Source organism: Hydra viridissima, unplaced genomic scaffold (genome assembly GCF_058129835.1).
Source record: "Hydra viridissima isolate aposymbiotic clone 2 unplaced genomic scaffold, HvirCarnegie_v1 scaffold_4, whole genome shotgun sequence".
Lineage (NCBI taxonomy): Eukaryota > Metazoa > Cnidaria > Hydrozoa > Anthoathecata > Hydridae > Hydra > Hydra viridissima.
The window spans coordinates 17,966,078-17,981,376 of NW_028324303.1; the positions used below are offsets into that span (position 1 = coordinate 17,966,078).

General features: G+C 31.2%; 2 protein-coding genes across 2 annotated transcripts; one reads left to right on the forward strand and one right to left on the reverse strand.

Annotated features, from left to right (window-relative positions):
* On the reverse strand, positions 1 to 2,635 carry LOC145182721 (uncharacterized). Its single transcript, XM_080057932.2, has one exon. The coding sequence runs from the start codon at positions 2,188 to 2,190 to the stop codon at positions 145 to 147; it is 2,046 nt and encodes a 681-aa protein (XP_079914058.2). The 5' UTR covers positions 2,191 to 2,635; the 3' UTR covers positions 1 to 144.
* Positions 2,636 to 13,504: 10,869 nt separating this feature from the next.
* On the forward strand, positions 13,505 to 14,559 carry LOC149890237 (flagellar calcium-binding protein-like). Its single transcript, XM_090084053.1, has one exon. The coding sequence runs from the start codon at positions 13,909 to 13,911 to the stop codon at positions 14,446 to 14,448; it is 540 nt and encodes a 179-aa protein (XP_089940179.1). The 5' UTR covers positions 13,505 to 13,908; the 3' UTR covers positions 14,449 to 14,559.
* Positions 14,560 to 15,299: the final 740 nt, after the last annotated feature.

The window sequence follows — 15,299 nt, forward strand, 5'->3', positions numbered from 1 at the left end:
TTTACCAAAATATAAAAAATATTTAGTGAAAAAGTTTTAAATATACAGTCATTATACATAACAGAAAACAGTGTGCAAATAAATTGTTGCTTAATATTATTACGCAAACAAAAAACATCACAATGAATCCATAAATCATCATGCCTAACTTTCCTCTACATCATCAGGAGCTTTATGAACTTTTTTATCAGCTAACTTTTGATGTAGGTTCTTTATATGCCTCCGCAAATGACTAGGGTTGTTAAATGCCTTCATACAATTGAAGCACTTAAAAGGTCTTTCACCATTATGAACAAACATATGTCGCTGAAGATTACCTGATATAGAAAAAGCTTTTGGACATTGATCACATTTGTATGGTTTTTCACCAGAATGAGTTCTCAAATGTTTTCGCAAAGAAGACTTTTCAGCAAAGCCTCTATCACAAACTGTGCATACAAATGGCAGTTCCCCAGTATGAATCCGTTCATGCTTAGTTAAAGAACCAGGATCTCTAAAAGCTTTCTGACAGTGAGAGCAAGCATAAGGTCGTCGCTGAGTATGAGCAGTAATATGCTTACTAAATTCACCTTTACTTGAAAAAATTTTTGTACAAAATTGGCAAACAAATATGTTATCTTCTCCTCGATGAGTAACTAGGTGCTGATGATAATCAGAAAGGTTGCTAAACTCTAAGTGACAAAAACTGCAAGTTTCTACAGCTGCAGTGGTATGTGTTTTGGCATGATTTTGAAGTGTTGCCAATACACTGAAAGTTACACCACACTCTCTACATTTGTATAGAACTTTTGGTCGATGAGAAACTGACTCAGAGATATCACCTTTTTCAGGAGTCAATGCCTGAATAATTGTATAAATTGGCTTTTCAGGGCAATTTTTAGACAAACTTAATTCAACTCTTTTACTTTCTTCTTCATCAACCTCTTTTGCAGTTTCTAATATTAAACTTTGCAAAGAACTTAATGATACATTAGAGTGAATAGAAGCATTTATTTCATTGCTCTCAGAGTTTAATAAAATATCAGTTTGATTATTCTGCATCTTGAGATTAAATAAAGTCTTCATGGGAGCTTGGTCACAAACCACCTCATGATTTTCATTAGTTTTGCCAAAATCTGACAATTGTAGCTTATTACTATCTCCCAATATATTTTTTTCTAATTTCATTAAAGGGGGAATACTTGAAATAGAGCTGGAGCTTTCCTCAGGACGAGCAAAAACAGAAAAACTATTTTTTTCAAAATAATCTTTAGCTAGGTGTTTTTTTTTAGTTTGATCATTCATTGATTCTATAAGCTCTGATATTTGTTTATGGCGATTTAATAACTGGTGCAGTGTTGCATTTTGTGCTTGAGCTGCATGAGAAGTGGAAATTTCATCAACATTACTTAAGTTAGGAAAGTTAAAAACCTCACTTCCTCCAACAGAATGCTGTGTAACTCCTAATTGATGCAAGTATAAAGTTGATAGTAGAGATGAATCAAATGCTTTATTTAAACTTGGTATTGGCATTTTGTTGACAAGTATATCTGCAATGTCAAGATGGTCTGATTTACCAGTAATACTTTGTTTTGCTTGGTTGCCCAGCAAAAGTGATAATCCCATATGAGTTAAATAACCATCAGGAGCAATAAATGTTGGTTGAAGATCACCGGGCTGAATTAGGAAGGGAAAATCAAAACTAGTTGCACCAAAATTTTGATTTTTTAAAGATTCAGGTAAATTATTGTTGCCTAATGAGTTTAAAGTATTAATTTTGGTCTGTTCATCTTTTCCTTTTGCTAATCCCAAAGGAACCAATGAGTTTTGTTGAAATGATACTTGATTATTTATTATTTGATGATTGTTAAGTATTTCAGTTTCGGAAGCCAGAGAAACACCAGATGAAGTCCCATATTTCTCTAAACATATTTTGCTTTCTTTACTTTCATTTTTCTTTAGAGATCCAGAAACTGATGAAGGAGTTGATAAATGAATTGATTGAAAAGGAGACATAGAAAAATGATCAACCAATGTTGTTGGTAGAGGTGACTGAGTTTTATTTATCATCAGAGATAGTATATTTAGCAGCACACTGTTTAGAACAGTGTCATTGTTTGAAAGATGGTGCTGATCTGAAATATGATCTTGTAGGGTACTATAAATTTCTTGACACTTTAAACAAGATTTTTCACTTGTTTGTTGAAGCATAACTTCAGAATAAGATGAAAATTACCACTAAACTAAAACAAGAGCTAAATATAAATTATTAGTTTTAACATAAAGTTTGCATAATACTAAATTAAGTTATTAGCAGTCAGATAAATACATTAGACCATTTAAGTATTTTACTAGCGCATATAAAAAAAGATTTGCTTTCATAAATGAAAAACTAAAATGAAGTAACATTCTCAATTTTCTTTTTTTTTTTTGTGTTTTTTTTAAATCCATTTAGGTTATACAAACTAAAATACTTTTGATTTTACAGATTCTAACCACAAATCTGGTAAAAAGATTTTATCTAATAAACGTTTAAAAAGTAAAACAAAATCTGAAACACACAAACAGAAGCTAACTAGCTAGCTTGGATACTGTATATAACTTAAGAAGCTCAGTTTAAAAAAAAAGATAATTTAAACAATTATCGGAAACAATGTCAGATGTTACGCGAGAGCCGTTCGGAAAAGTCGGCCCAAAAGACGAAACCATCCCTTTTTTAAAACTTTTTCTTAAAAACTTTGTAATTTACTTTTAAATATTGATGCAAGTTTTGTGGTAGGTGATTGTTAAAACTACTAGTTTATTTTTTATTTGTTTTTGCATTTTAAGATGGCGATTTACAACTTCCAAAAACATTTAATGGAAACTGCAAATTTCAAAATGGTGCGACCATTAAATTTTTATGGTTCTTTTTTATCAATATTTACATTTATTTTATTTAAACAGTTTTGAACGAAAACTTTTAATTACAAATGGTCAAACTGTAGAATTGAAAATTTGAAGAAACTGTATGAAAGAGACAGGAACTCCTTATTGATTCAGTGTCATGTTGCAGCTTGATTTGGAATTTTCCATGATAGGAGTTTGTAATGCTATTAGTCGTTACAAAAAGCAAAGTAATGTTTAATCAAATAAATTATAGCCTCAAGTAACAAAACGACAGGGAATATAGGATTGTAAGAAAGCTTTCAAAAGATGATCCGAGAAAACCTGCCACTCAGAATCAGTTGTGTTTTTACAACAGTAAAATGATGCCACCTTGCTTCAGGATTTTGTTTGATAAACCATCACTAAAAACATTGTTAACCTACAAGAAAAGTATTCCCTGAGTCAAGATTGACAAACGTTATTCTTACAATCAACATTCTCTAGAGTGACGAATCAAAGTTTATGTTTTTTGGATTTGATTTACGGTTGTAAAAGTTGAATCTAACTTTGATATCGTCACCAAATTTTTTTGTTACAATTGAAAGCCACGAGCACACAGGTCACAAGACTTTAATATTTTTACACTGTCTGCGGAAGAAAATTGTAAATTTGGTAAACTCTTACAACTCTTTTTGCCAAAATTTTGAGCTACATTTATTTCCAGTTAAATTTTATAAATCAGACTTAAAATCACTAATAAAGAAACAATTATCTGCAATATTATTTTTAAGCACACACTAGCAGACAGGCTAGGGTGGCTTTGGTTTTTTCACTTTTTGCAAAGTAAATTTTTTTTAAACGAAGAACATCAAATTACAAAGAAATAGAATCATGATTAGTTACGAACAGTCACACAGTGTGTCATTTTAACAACCTTGAAGGAAAAAATTCCAAACACAAACATAGACTATAACTTTGCTCATTTAAAGCACAATTATAGATATAGTAATCATTAAAACGCAAAATAATAAAAATAAAAGCATACATAACACTTTTTGAATTTTATAAAATGGAGCAACTTTAAAGAATTTAACAATTTTTAGATTTTAATTTAAATATTTAATAATTTTTATGAAATACACATTTATGCTTTACAATTAAATAACAAAACACAATTTGAAAAAGGCAAAAATAGATTACTCAGTTGTTTAGTATCTCTGGGGATGATATGTTCATCTAGTGAATCCTCAGATGTGTCCACAGAACTGTCACTTTCTAAAGCCGTCTCACTTTGCTCACTTTCTAATAAATTTAACAACTCAGGATTTATTTTAATATGCTTAGTTTTTGGGCATGCTCTGAAACTTGCTATAACCGGATCTGAAGTAATTATTAGTCTGTTTAATAAATTCGTATTTGTATGTTCCCTAAACTGCCTGTTGTGTGTTTCTAGCCTCTTAGGCTTCTTCAGAATATTGTCTGATTGGAAAAATGTACGTTTCCATATTGGCTCTGCTATGAAATAAAACTTTATGAAGGGTAACAGGCATAGGATACCATCCGTATTGTTAAATATAAAAGTCTCGGGTCTCTCTTGCGTAGTTTTCGAATTTATCCAAACTGATTTTACGATCCAAAATTATGCATTTTAGAATAATTCTCAAGCGTTTTATTAATTCTAAGCAAACTCTTATTATCTCAGTTGACTTCACAGCATTTTTTAAAAATGTACGAGCACAGTTTCCATCATTTACATTATCAGTTTGCTATTTGGGTGCATCGACTAAAAAATCCAATTCACGTCTAAACTTTTCCTGGGCCTCTCTTTTTTTTTTTCATGCAACCTTTTCTTTATTTTCATTTGCACTTGGTTGCCATGTTTTAATTTCTAATTGGTATGAAATGTGAAGAACGCATTCAAAAATTCTAATTCACCCATGAAGAGCTGATAATCCAAAAAAAGATATTCTTTGTTCATTTCTTTTCTTGATAATATATTACATTATTCATCTCAATAGTCTTCCCCACAAATGTGACAGCATTATGTTGAAGAACATGTTGACACCGCCTTGCAAACTTTTCCTTCTATCATAGCTGGTATTATCGCAATGTGAAGATCTCCGAGAGATACTTTGGTGCGCCTAAGCATTTTAATTTATCCCCTTAATTAATTTCTTTAACTACTAAATTTGTAGCCTCCATCGTGAAAACCAGTTAAATGGGGCAACAATACCGAGTAGACAATGTGGCAGGGTTCAAGTTCTAGTATTTTTTGTTTTTGTTGCCTGTTAATAAATAGGGATTAACAACATTTGTGTACTTTTTTTCTCTTTTTTAAATTTGCAACATCGGCCATTTATTGGTAGTACAATCTATCTACACAAAGATTCTAGAGTATAATGATCAGCTTTTTGAAAGTTAGGAGATGACATCATGCAACACGGACAAGGGTGCTTTGATGTTGCAGCTTGTTTTCCTACCAATTGAAGAAAAACCTTTAGATCTTCAGATGATGTGTAATCTAAGAATGAAATGTTCAATTTATCTAAAATTAATAGCAAATTATGATATTTTTCGTTCGATGAAGCCAAAATGGCAAATATAATAGTTTTGTGAACACTTGAGTCTTTAAAATCTTTGCACGCATATCCGTCACACTTGCTTAGTTTCTCTGGAACTTTATCATTTTTAACTCTGGTTTTAAGGGTTATTGACATTGCTGCTTTAAGGAATCCCTGCCCTCCATCTATACCTAATTTGATATCAACATCATTTTTTCCTTTACTTTTATGATGAAGTACAATTGCTACAAGCTCTTCAATGTCATTGCAATACACAATAGGAGTATCTTTTTCAACCAACTATACATTCATAAAAAATCAAAATGAATGCAAAAGTAATACAAATTGCAATCTAGTTATCAAAAAATATATTTTTTGGTAATAGTTTACTTACCTCTTCGCTTTCATTTAATGCTAATAGCCAGGGCTGTGGAGTCGGTAAGCTGCTGTTCTGACTCCAACTCCGACTCCGACTCCTTGATTTTATCATGGACCGACTCCGACTCCGACTCCGACTCGCAACTCCGACTCCGACTCCTTCATAAGTAACCAATTTGTAACAACAAATAGTTGTTTGTTTTACTACAGTTATTTGTTTATAATAACAAATAACTGTAGTAAAATGTTAACATTGGCTATTTCATCACTATGATACAAATAATCCAACCACTTAGTGCTTTAAATAATATCTATAAGAAAACAATTTCTGAACAAACAACTTTTCTGAACTCTTGTTATGCAATAAAATCTTATGCAGTCGCTAACAACATTATGAATTTGTCAAAATCATGTTTGAAATAATGTCAGTTGGACAATATTTCAAATATGAAAGAACTTGTTCTTCTTTAAGTTCATATTCTTTAAGAATCTTTTCTACTAAGACCTGGAGAAATTCGCTGGTGTGATTAGCTTTGGTGTCTTTTACTGCCAATGTCTTGGTAACTGCTTTATTTTTTTCAAAAAAGAATTAAACATTTATTGCAAAATAGTTCACTCTGTTAAGAAACACAAAGCGTCCTTTGAGAGATTGATTAAGTTCTTCTTTTTGTTTAACAGCTTCTCCAATCACTAATTTTCTAATATTCTCTCTCTCCAGAGAAACAAAGTTAATTGAATACTTACAATCTTTCTGTTTGTGGAGCAACTCTTTTGTGCTTGGTGGTGGCACGCCTAGCTTTCTACTAAGAATATGTAGCATAGTGCCAGACAATTTAAGTCGGGAGTTAGGGGATCATGAAGTTATATAGTTTAAGGGATGGTAGAGGAGAGCGCAAGGGAGGTGATATATGATTCTCAGTGATAAGCAGCAAAATACCCTATTGCTTATCACTGTTTTAAAGGCCTAAAAATAACATGTCAAACTCCTTGTCCTCCAGTTGTTGCAAACTACAACTCCCATTGTGTCTGGATATCCTACAGCTTTCAGACCATCCCGGGACTTGTAGTTTTGTAACATCTATAAAATCCTTATGAAAGTTATGAAACTTTGAAAGATTTTTTTTAAACCGGAGTCGGAGTCGGTACAATTTTTCCGACTCCGACTCCGACTCCGACTCCAGCCAAAATGAGCTCCGACTCCGACTCCACAACTCAGACTCCACAGCCCTGCTAATAGCAATGGGAGTTTATCACCATTGAAAAATTTTCCAATCATTTCATTGTTTTCAATCAGTTTAATGTTGAAACCAGATTCCATACTTTTCCGTACTGCCTCACTTCTTAGAAATTGTACAACTTCAATCATGTTACAATTACTTAGAAATCATAATGAAGTTATTACAAAAAATTGGCTTTAAACTCATAAAATTATTTTTAAAAGTATTTTTAAGCAACAAAAAGTTACCTGGGATGTAATTTTAATTGAGATTTGTTCAATTTATTTAAAGAAAAGAAAGGTTTCTTAACCTCAGTCTTTCCGAAAGAGACCGCTGCTTGAATCAAAAGTTTTCAAAGCTAAGGTGTCTCTGAGTCATCTGTGCTTAAATCTTTAATAGAACTGGACAAAAATTTTTCTTACGTTGTTGGGGATGTTGATTTTACAACGCAGTCAAATCCTTATGTCTTTCTAATTTCGTACAGGGATGTAAAACTCCTTGTCTCACTTGGGCATACCAATTTTGAAAACTTAGCCTTTCTGCAGGGTTTTTTTGAAATATTTTAGGCGCCTCGATAAACAAGTTTTCCCCACACTTATTCAACCATAGGGGCTAATACTTTTACCATTTTTGATTTGCGCCCATTTTCACAAATAAAATATTCAAATTTTCTCCCTCTAATAACTCTGGTATTCAGGTCTAAATACTATAATATATGTATGGCACCTATAGTTACCAAAATAACGTAACTAAATTTTAATTAAAGTAAATTAAACATCAATAGAGTTATAATTACCTTCATAACACGGCGTAAGAGGAGTTATTATACAACTATTAGCAATAAGCAACTGCTAGCTTTTACTAATTATTATTAATCAAAGGTTGCTTTGCTTCATTTTTATTTCAATAAAAATGTAATGAAAACTATATATCCGCCTGTAAATTCCAATGTTAAACAAATTTTTTTAAACATTTCTGAAAATCTAAATGTAGGGGCATTGGCATGATTTTGTGGTGTTTGAAACCATCCCCCGAATCCCCCTAGGGTATGGTTGCTAAAAACCTTTTTCAATCTTTTGCTTGTTTTATATTAAACTAGATCAAAATTTATCGACAGATTTCAAACTGCATCCAAAAAAATTTTTTTGTTTAAAAATTAAGACCATTTAAAGTTATTTCAAGGGGTAATTTGAAGTAGCTTTAAGTTTTGCTTAGATATAAATCTTAAACGAAAAGAGAGTTTTTGATGAAATTTGAAATCTGTTGATGAATTTCGATCTGGTTTATGATAGAACAAAAAAAAAATTTTATGATTAAAGGAGAGGTAGTTCTAAGAAGGGGGCAGTTAGGGGTCGGGGCGGGATTGGTTTAGCTCCAATTACCCTAATGCTTTGCAAATCATTCTCATTCGACACCTGTATCAACATACAAGAACCTTGAGTATGCCCCATGCCTCTTAGTTATCTATCTTGAACAACAAAATTTCTGGGCACTCCCCTAAAATTTGTGATTTCTCCTCAGGCCTCCACTAAAAAAAGTTGTCGTTTACATTTTTTGAATGAGGAAATGTTTTCTGATGATAATCAAAAAAAAATTTCTGGGAATGTGTTGCAAGGTCTTAGAGCATGTTCCTGTGCACTGTGCTTACGCATATTTTATTTTCATTTGTTTTATATCCCTTTCTAACTATTTATATAAATCCCATTTTATTTTCAATGTTCGAAATCTACGTTTATGGTCTTCGGGAAATTTTACCCAAAAAAAGGTTCACATAAAGAACAATCTTTGTGTGATAGCTAATCAAACTGTGATTGCTAATTAAAAATTTGAGTGAACGGCTAACTTGAATATCTTAACCCTAAAAACTCCCAGAGACACTATTTGCAATTAGGTGAGGCTTGAGACCTCGTTGTCCGATGTAAAAAGCTAGGCCAATATTATAAAATTTACATGCACAATTTTTGAACTTGATTTCAGTTCAATTTTTTCCTCAAAACAACTTTTTTTACAACTATATTACTAATTAATGCTAGTTTGATAATTATCTACAAAAAGTGGTATAATGCATGTAAGGTAATATCTTAAATACTTATTTTCATATTTAAATGTTGTTGCGCCAATTTTTATTTCTTGTAGCATTTTGATTTACTTTATTATATTCAGTAAAATTATAAAACTAAATTGAATGTTTTAGCTAGTGCTGTGACCAAAACTAAAAAGTGTAACTAGCTTAACTAAAAAAACCGTAACTAAGTTTAGTCGACTAACTTCTTACTCGAAATAAATTTAGTCGACTAACATTTCAGTCAAACTAAATTTAGTCGGCTAAAATTTCAGTCAAACTAAATTTAGTCGGCTAAGTTTTTAATTTGTGAAAAGTACATTGTTACTGTTACCCCAAAAATATACATTTAAAATCTTGTTTTGTGTTAGTTGTGAAGTGGTTTGAGCGAAATGTTTTTAATTTCAAATTACTGTAAGTTATAATTTTTATCTGCAAGGCATCTGTTTCAAGGTTCGGTTTTCAGAGTTTTTCAGGTTTTTGGAGAAAGGTTTGCGACATATATACTTGGAACTTTGTAATAAAACTTATCTAATTAGTCTCCCCATAATTATTAAGTACTTGTTTTAAATTTCAATTAAAAGCGGTTCAGATCTGGGTTTTTTCAATTTCTAATTAAAGTAAATTATAAATTATAAAGCACATGTGAAATCAATTTATATAAAAAAAAATGGTGCCATATTTTTGAAAGGTGTGTTATATGCAGAAGCATTTTCGGATTTCTTCTACATAATATCTGCAATGATTTTTCGAGGTAATAATACGTAATTTATTTCGTACAAACAAAATATTTTTATTACCAAATTGTCACAAATTATATTACGTATTTTAAACTTCTTACAAACAATAAAATTTGATGAATGTCTTTAAATTGATTTATTTGTCATAATTCATATTATGTTCATTTAATTTCATGGTATAGGTTATCTAATTTTTTTTAGCACTAAATCTTTTATTCAATTTTAGTGAGACTAAAATGTTAGTGGACTAAATTTAGTTACGCTAAAAAGTCGACTAAATTTAGTTAGTCGACTAAATTTAGTTAATCGACTAAATTTAGTTAGTCTAAAAAGTTAGTCGGCTCATTTTAATTCGACTAAAACTAACCTTAACTCCCACCCCATGCTTTAGCATGAAAACCGCAAGATTTAAATGATATTTTCTCAAAAATAAAAAATCAATATATTTTAAAGTACTTTAAATAAGCTTAAAAAAAAAGTCTCTAGAATTCAAAAAGATTGTTAACTCTATTAAATTGTATATTAACTATAAAAGTGAAAAATTTATTATTAGGGGTGAGTGAGGTAATGGCGAACGCGGCGTAACTCCGAACAAGGTCAAAACGGTATGATGGAAAACAATAGATGACAATTTCTTTTTGTCTGCTAAAAGGGGGTCTCATGCTCATTTCCAGACGTGTAGTGAAGCTGCCCACGTTGTTCACGATAAAGTAATTCTATGTTTTTCTCATAATTTTATGTAATATTTTGCTTAAGAAACATTCCTGTTGTAGCTACTATGGATATTATTGTTGCATAGTATCATAATCAAAGAGTTTTTAACACGTATTATATTTTGGATATTTTAATACAACCTCAATAGATTAATCGTATTTCATTTGTTTATGTCCGCGGGGAAATAACGAAAGATCTTAGTGGGGTAATTTCGAACGTCTAAAGTGTGAAAAATAAGGCAATACGAAGTTTTTGAACTGTTTACAAAAGCATTTAATCGTATCAGCAATATTGAAAAGCAGCCAACAGATTTTGAGCAGCTGGTATTGTGAGGAGGAAAAATGAGAAAATTATAAACATTATCTTCAAGTTTTACTCAACTTAAGCATGTAATATTCGAACGAAGAAAAGAGTGAGTCAACCAAAACACCAGGTGGACACACATGTTCAATGACATGAAAAATAAATAAGTCCCACCATTAATGTTTAAAGCTGTTCTTGCAAATACTTCTAGAAACACAATGATATGAGTTTAATTAGTAAAGTTCTCGAAAGTTCTGTAGCCATTCCGAGACAAAGGCTAATAAAAAAAACAATTTGTAAAATCTGTTTTAGAATACCATGACTCAGAATTTGAAACAAAGCACTAAACGAACATGAAGAAAAAGAGATCGATTGTCAGTACGAAAATTCAAAATTAACATTTGCGGACAGATGGAAAAGATGGAAAAGAATTTTATGAGAAAATCTAACAGATTTTTTTAGGATTTCTAAGAGTGAGTTTTTTGGGGAGATTTCGATGAAATGATTTACTTTAAAGAGAATTTTAAGAGAAAAGTGATTTAAAAAAGATTTTATGAGAAAAGAGTTTTAAGAGATTTTAAAGAGGATCTTATGAGAAAAGAATTTTGAAGATTTAAAGAGAATAATATGAGAAGAATTTACGGAGATTTTAAATAGAAACTCATGAGAAGAATTGGTAAGAAAAGATATTTGAGTAACTTTAAATATATGTTATTATCTGTAAATGTATAGTTATTTATACAAGTTAATATTAAGAGAATATATATTGATGAGGAATGAATGAGAATTTTTATTCAGAAATAAACATTCCACCATTATTGCTAGTTCTCAAATCAGAAATATTTTTGATTACAAGCAACAAAAGAAAAATAAGAAGGAACAAGAAATAAAAAATACCGCGGGTAAGAGTAAGAAGGGAAAGAAGAACTTTGATCGCTTAGTGGCTGAACATGTACCGCCATGTAAAGAAAAAAAAAGAGAGCCAGAGGTTATAAAGAAATTTGTTGTTAATTTGCGAAGAAAAGTATCAGGATCCGCCAACAGAAAACTGGTTTCTCTATCATAAATCAGGCCTGGTTGCACGAGAAGTGCACAATTGTTGAAAGCACATCCCGGGGTTTTGTTTGTGACTTTTATTTGTATTAATTTTTTAAAATTTTAACATTTAAATAAAATATTAGTTTTAAAAGATTGTTGTTGTATTATGTTGCGATGATAAGTTTCATGATGCGCCCATGGAAGACTGGATGATGTGTTACAATTATAACGCCTGGTGGAGGTGAGCATATCCCGAGGTTTTGTCTGTGATTTTTGCACTTAATTATTGCAATTATTATTTTATTTTTTATTACCCCACGATTAGTTCAGAAACACCCCACGTATGTAGGGTAATTCTAAACACCAATAGTTTTATTTTTGCCCTAAATTTTTATTTTATAATGAGATTTATAAAAGTTGCTTAGGAGACTTGTGACTAATTAGTTTTACTAAATGATACGCAATAAATATGATTAATTTCTTATAACGGATATAATCTAATATAAATGGAATATTATAAAATTCAAAATATAAATGGAATTAATTGTAAATAGGAATAATTCTGATACACCAATAGTTTAGCGTAGTACAGCCTACCGTGTTTCCGTATACGTATTTCCAACGCAAATACGCACTGAAAAATGATGTGCTAGCAAGGATAAACAACGATAGGCTATTAATGGTAAATGATGACTGGCTACTAATATCAAACAAAAACAATCCGACGTCCGTTACTTAAAAGTCATGAACATTCATTCGATGCTTTTTGATTTAAACTTTTTATATTCAAACTTAAGAAAACCGTTGAGAGGGGTGTTTATGGCTATAAGCAAAATTTTCAAAATCACGAAATGATTTTTTTTCAGAAGAGTAGGCTTGAAGAGACAAACGGAACTGTATTAATGTTGGTAATGGTGCAAGAGCTCAGTATTGGTCCAAAACGTTTAAGTTTTAAACAGGATTTGATTTATAACACCCTCCCCGCTCTCCCTTCTCCTATAACACAGAGTTTTCTGTGATTATCAAATTATAACGCAAATGTCACGGCAAATGACAAGTGTTACATAAATTAATACAGTGATGTTATATGTTAATAAAAACAAATATTTGATAAAAAATATCACGCTTTAATTTTACACAGATTACTTCAGTGAATTTATATATTTATCACAAAGCATCGTTGGGGCCGTATGCAAAGGCGGCCCTCAGTTCTCATAGGCTTTAGCGCCGAACCCGGAACGATCTATTCACTTCGAGAGGGAGAGATCGCATTTATGAGAATTATTTTTGAACACTTTGAAATATTCAAAAAATATAATTCTCTTTTACAGGTTTTTGTAAAAAATATGTTCGATTTAAATAATCTTAAATGCCTTTGAAGAATGCAATATTGGAGTGATCGCAAGGTACGCCTAAATTTTATAAATGAATTGTGAAGCGCATTATAAATAAAATATTTATAAGAGTCTCGCAGTTGTTCGTATGTGGAAGCTAATAAAATCTGCGTTAGCCTCTGTCGCTTATAGGATAGTTTAATAATTTAATATGTACATTCAGCTACAGTATTCAGATTAATAGTTTATATTCATTTTACATTCAAAAACTTTTCAAGCATAAAAGTAAAAAAAGCGAAAAACTTGTCAAGAGGATTTAACAATTTAAAAATGGTTGATTTTTTTCTTAAAGAAATTCTGTTCAGTCTTGTAAACTGTTAAACTTATCTTAAAAAAGAAAATTAGATTTGTTATTCTTCACTGAAGTTTTTCATGCTTCGTCTAATTGAAATTTTCTTACAAAAAGAATTTACATTTGCATAATAATTTATTTGACACGTTTAAACTCGATATATTTATTTGAAACATTTAAACTTGATATTTATTTTAAACACGATAAACTTGTTTCAGACATAAATAGAGCATCATGTTAAATAATATTTAAAACAAAGCACCTTTGAGTTAAGTGAATTAACATATTGACAGTAATAATGTAGCATCCAACATATTTTATCATCTGAACTCTTTTTTTCAGATATATAATAAAGATTCAGAATGTCTATTGATTGGGCTGCAATAAATGCAAAACTACCGACTGGCCGTAGCAACGAGGAAAAAGAACAGCGCAGGAAACTGTTTCAACAATTCGATAATGGAAACAAAGTTCTTTCCTTAGCAGAAATTGACAGCGCAATCAGAGCTTATCTTCACATCGATGAAATCTTTAACGCAAAACCAGCAATACACAGAGCATTCAAGTATGCAAAAAACTATTCGAAATCCGGAAGCGTGGGCGATGACTATGTGGAATTCTCTGAATTCCGAATTTTTCTGCTCTCATTGCGGCAGTATTTTGAATACTATGAAGCTTTTTCCCGAGTTGATCAAGATTCTGATAACAGAATTGAATTTAATGAGTTTCTGGCAGCACAATCAAAGATTGAAAAATGGGTTGGGTCGATTAACCCCGAAAATGAATTCAATGCTATTGATAAAAATGGTAGCGGATTTGTCTTGTTTGATGAATTCTGTGACTGGGCAATCAAGAAGCACCTCGATTTGGAAGATGACGTTGATGAAGTAAACAAAGACTAAAAAAAAAAAAAAAAAAAGGCATTTTTCTTTTCCTTATTTATGCTTGCTTTTTTTGGAAATAGTTCAAGTTGAAAGCTATCTTTTTGTAATGAAACTAAAGCCACACGTTGATACATTTTCGTATTTACTTATTTTTTCAGGAGCTAATCAAGTAATATTGATTTTTTGCTTCAATCCCAAGCGACTGATTTAACCTGATTGCGGCGTATTCGAAATAGCATCCAAACCGCTGGCAGTGGTTTCCCGCGCGTTACACTTTTTAAAGATACGCATTATGTTCCAAAAAGATATGCTCACGCTGAATTAACTTGCAAAACTTCTTATTAATTTTTGAGTAAAAAGTTTAATAGCCTCTGGTTATAAAAATTTTAAAAATTTTATTCTAAGTAAAAGTTAAAGGAGAATCCATCTATAGTGTGAAATTTTTCTTTTACCTAAAGCGCAATAATCTTCGCTGAATTGAAACGCTGCAATGACAGCTTTTGTTCATAAAATTGATTCAATTTAATGTTTATGGGAACTGCATCAGTTTTACACTACTTATTTCTCTCTGTCTTCTTTCAGCTATATTTAAGATTTTAAAAATATGAATTTCGTAACAACAAATAATCAGTAAATGCCTAACCGTGTTTACTATTGAAACTCAAACCTCCACCAGGGTTCCCACGGTCTTGTTCCATTTAGGAAACAAGACCGTGGGAACCCTGCAACCCACTGCAGCAAAATAAATGCATTCTAGTGGTAGATAACGAATACTCATGCTAACCATTCGCATTTCTCAACCAGAAAAAGTGGGAAATGTGTCTTACACGCCGCTCTCACACCTTCCTCTCGCTATTTGGCTCATCATC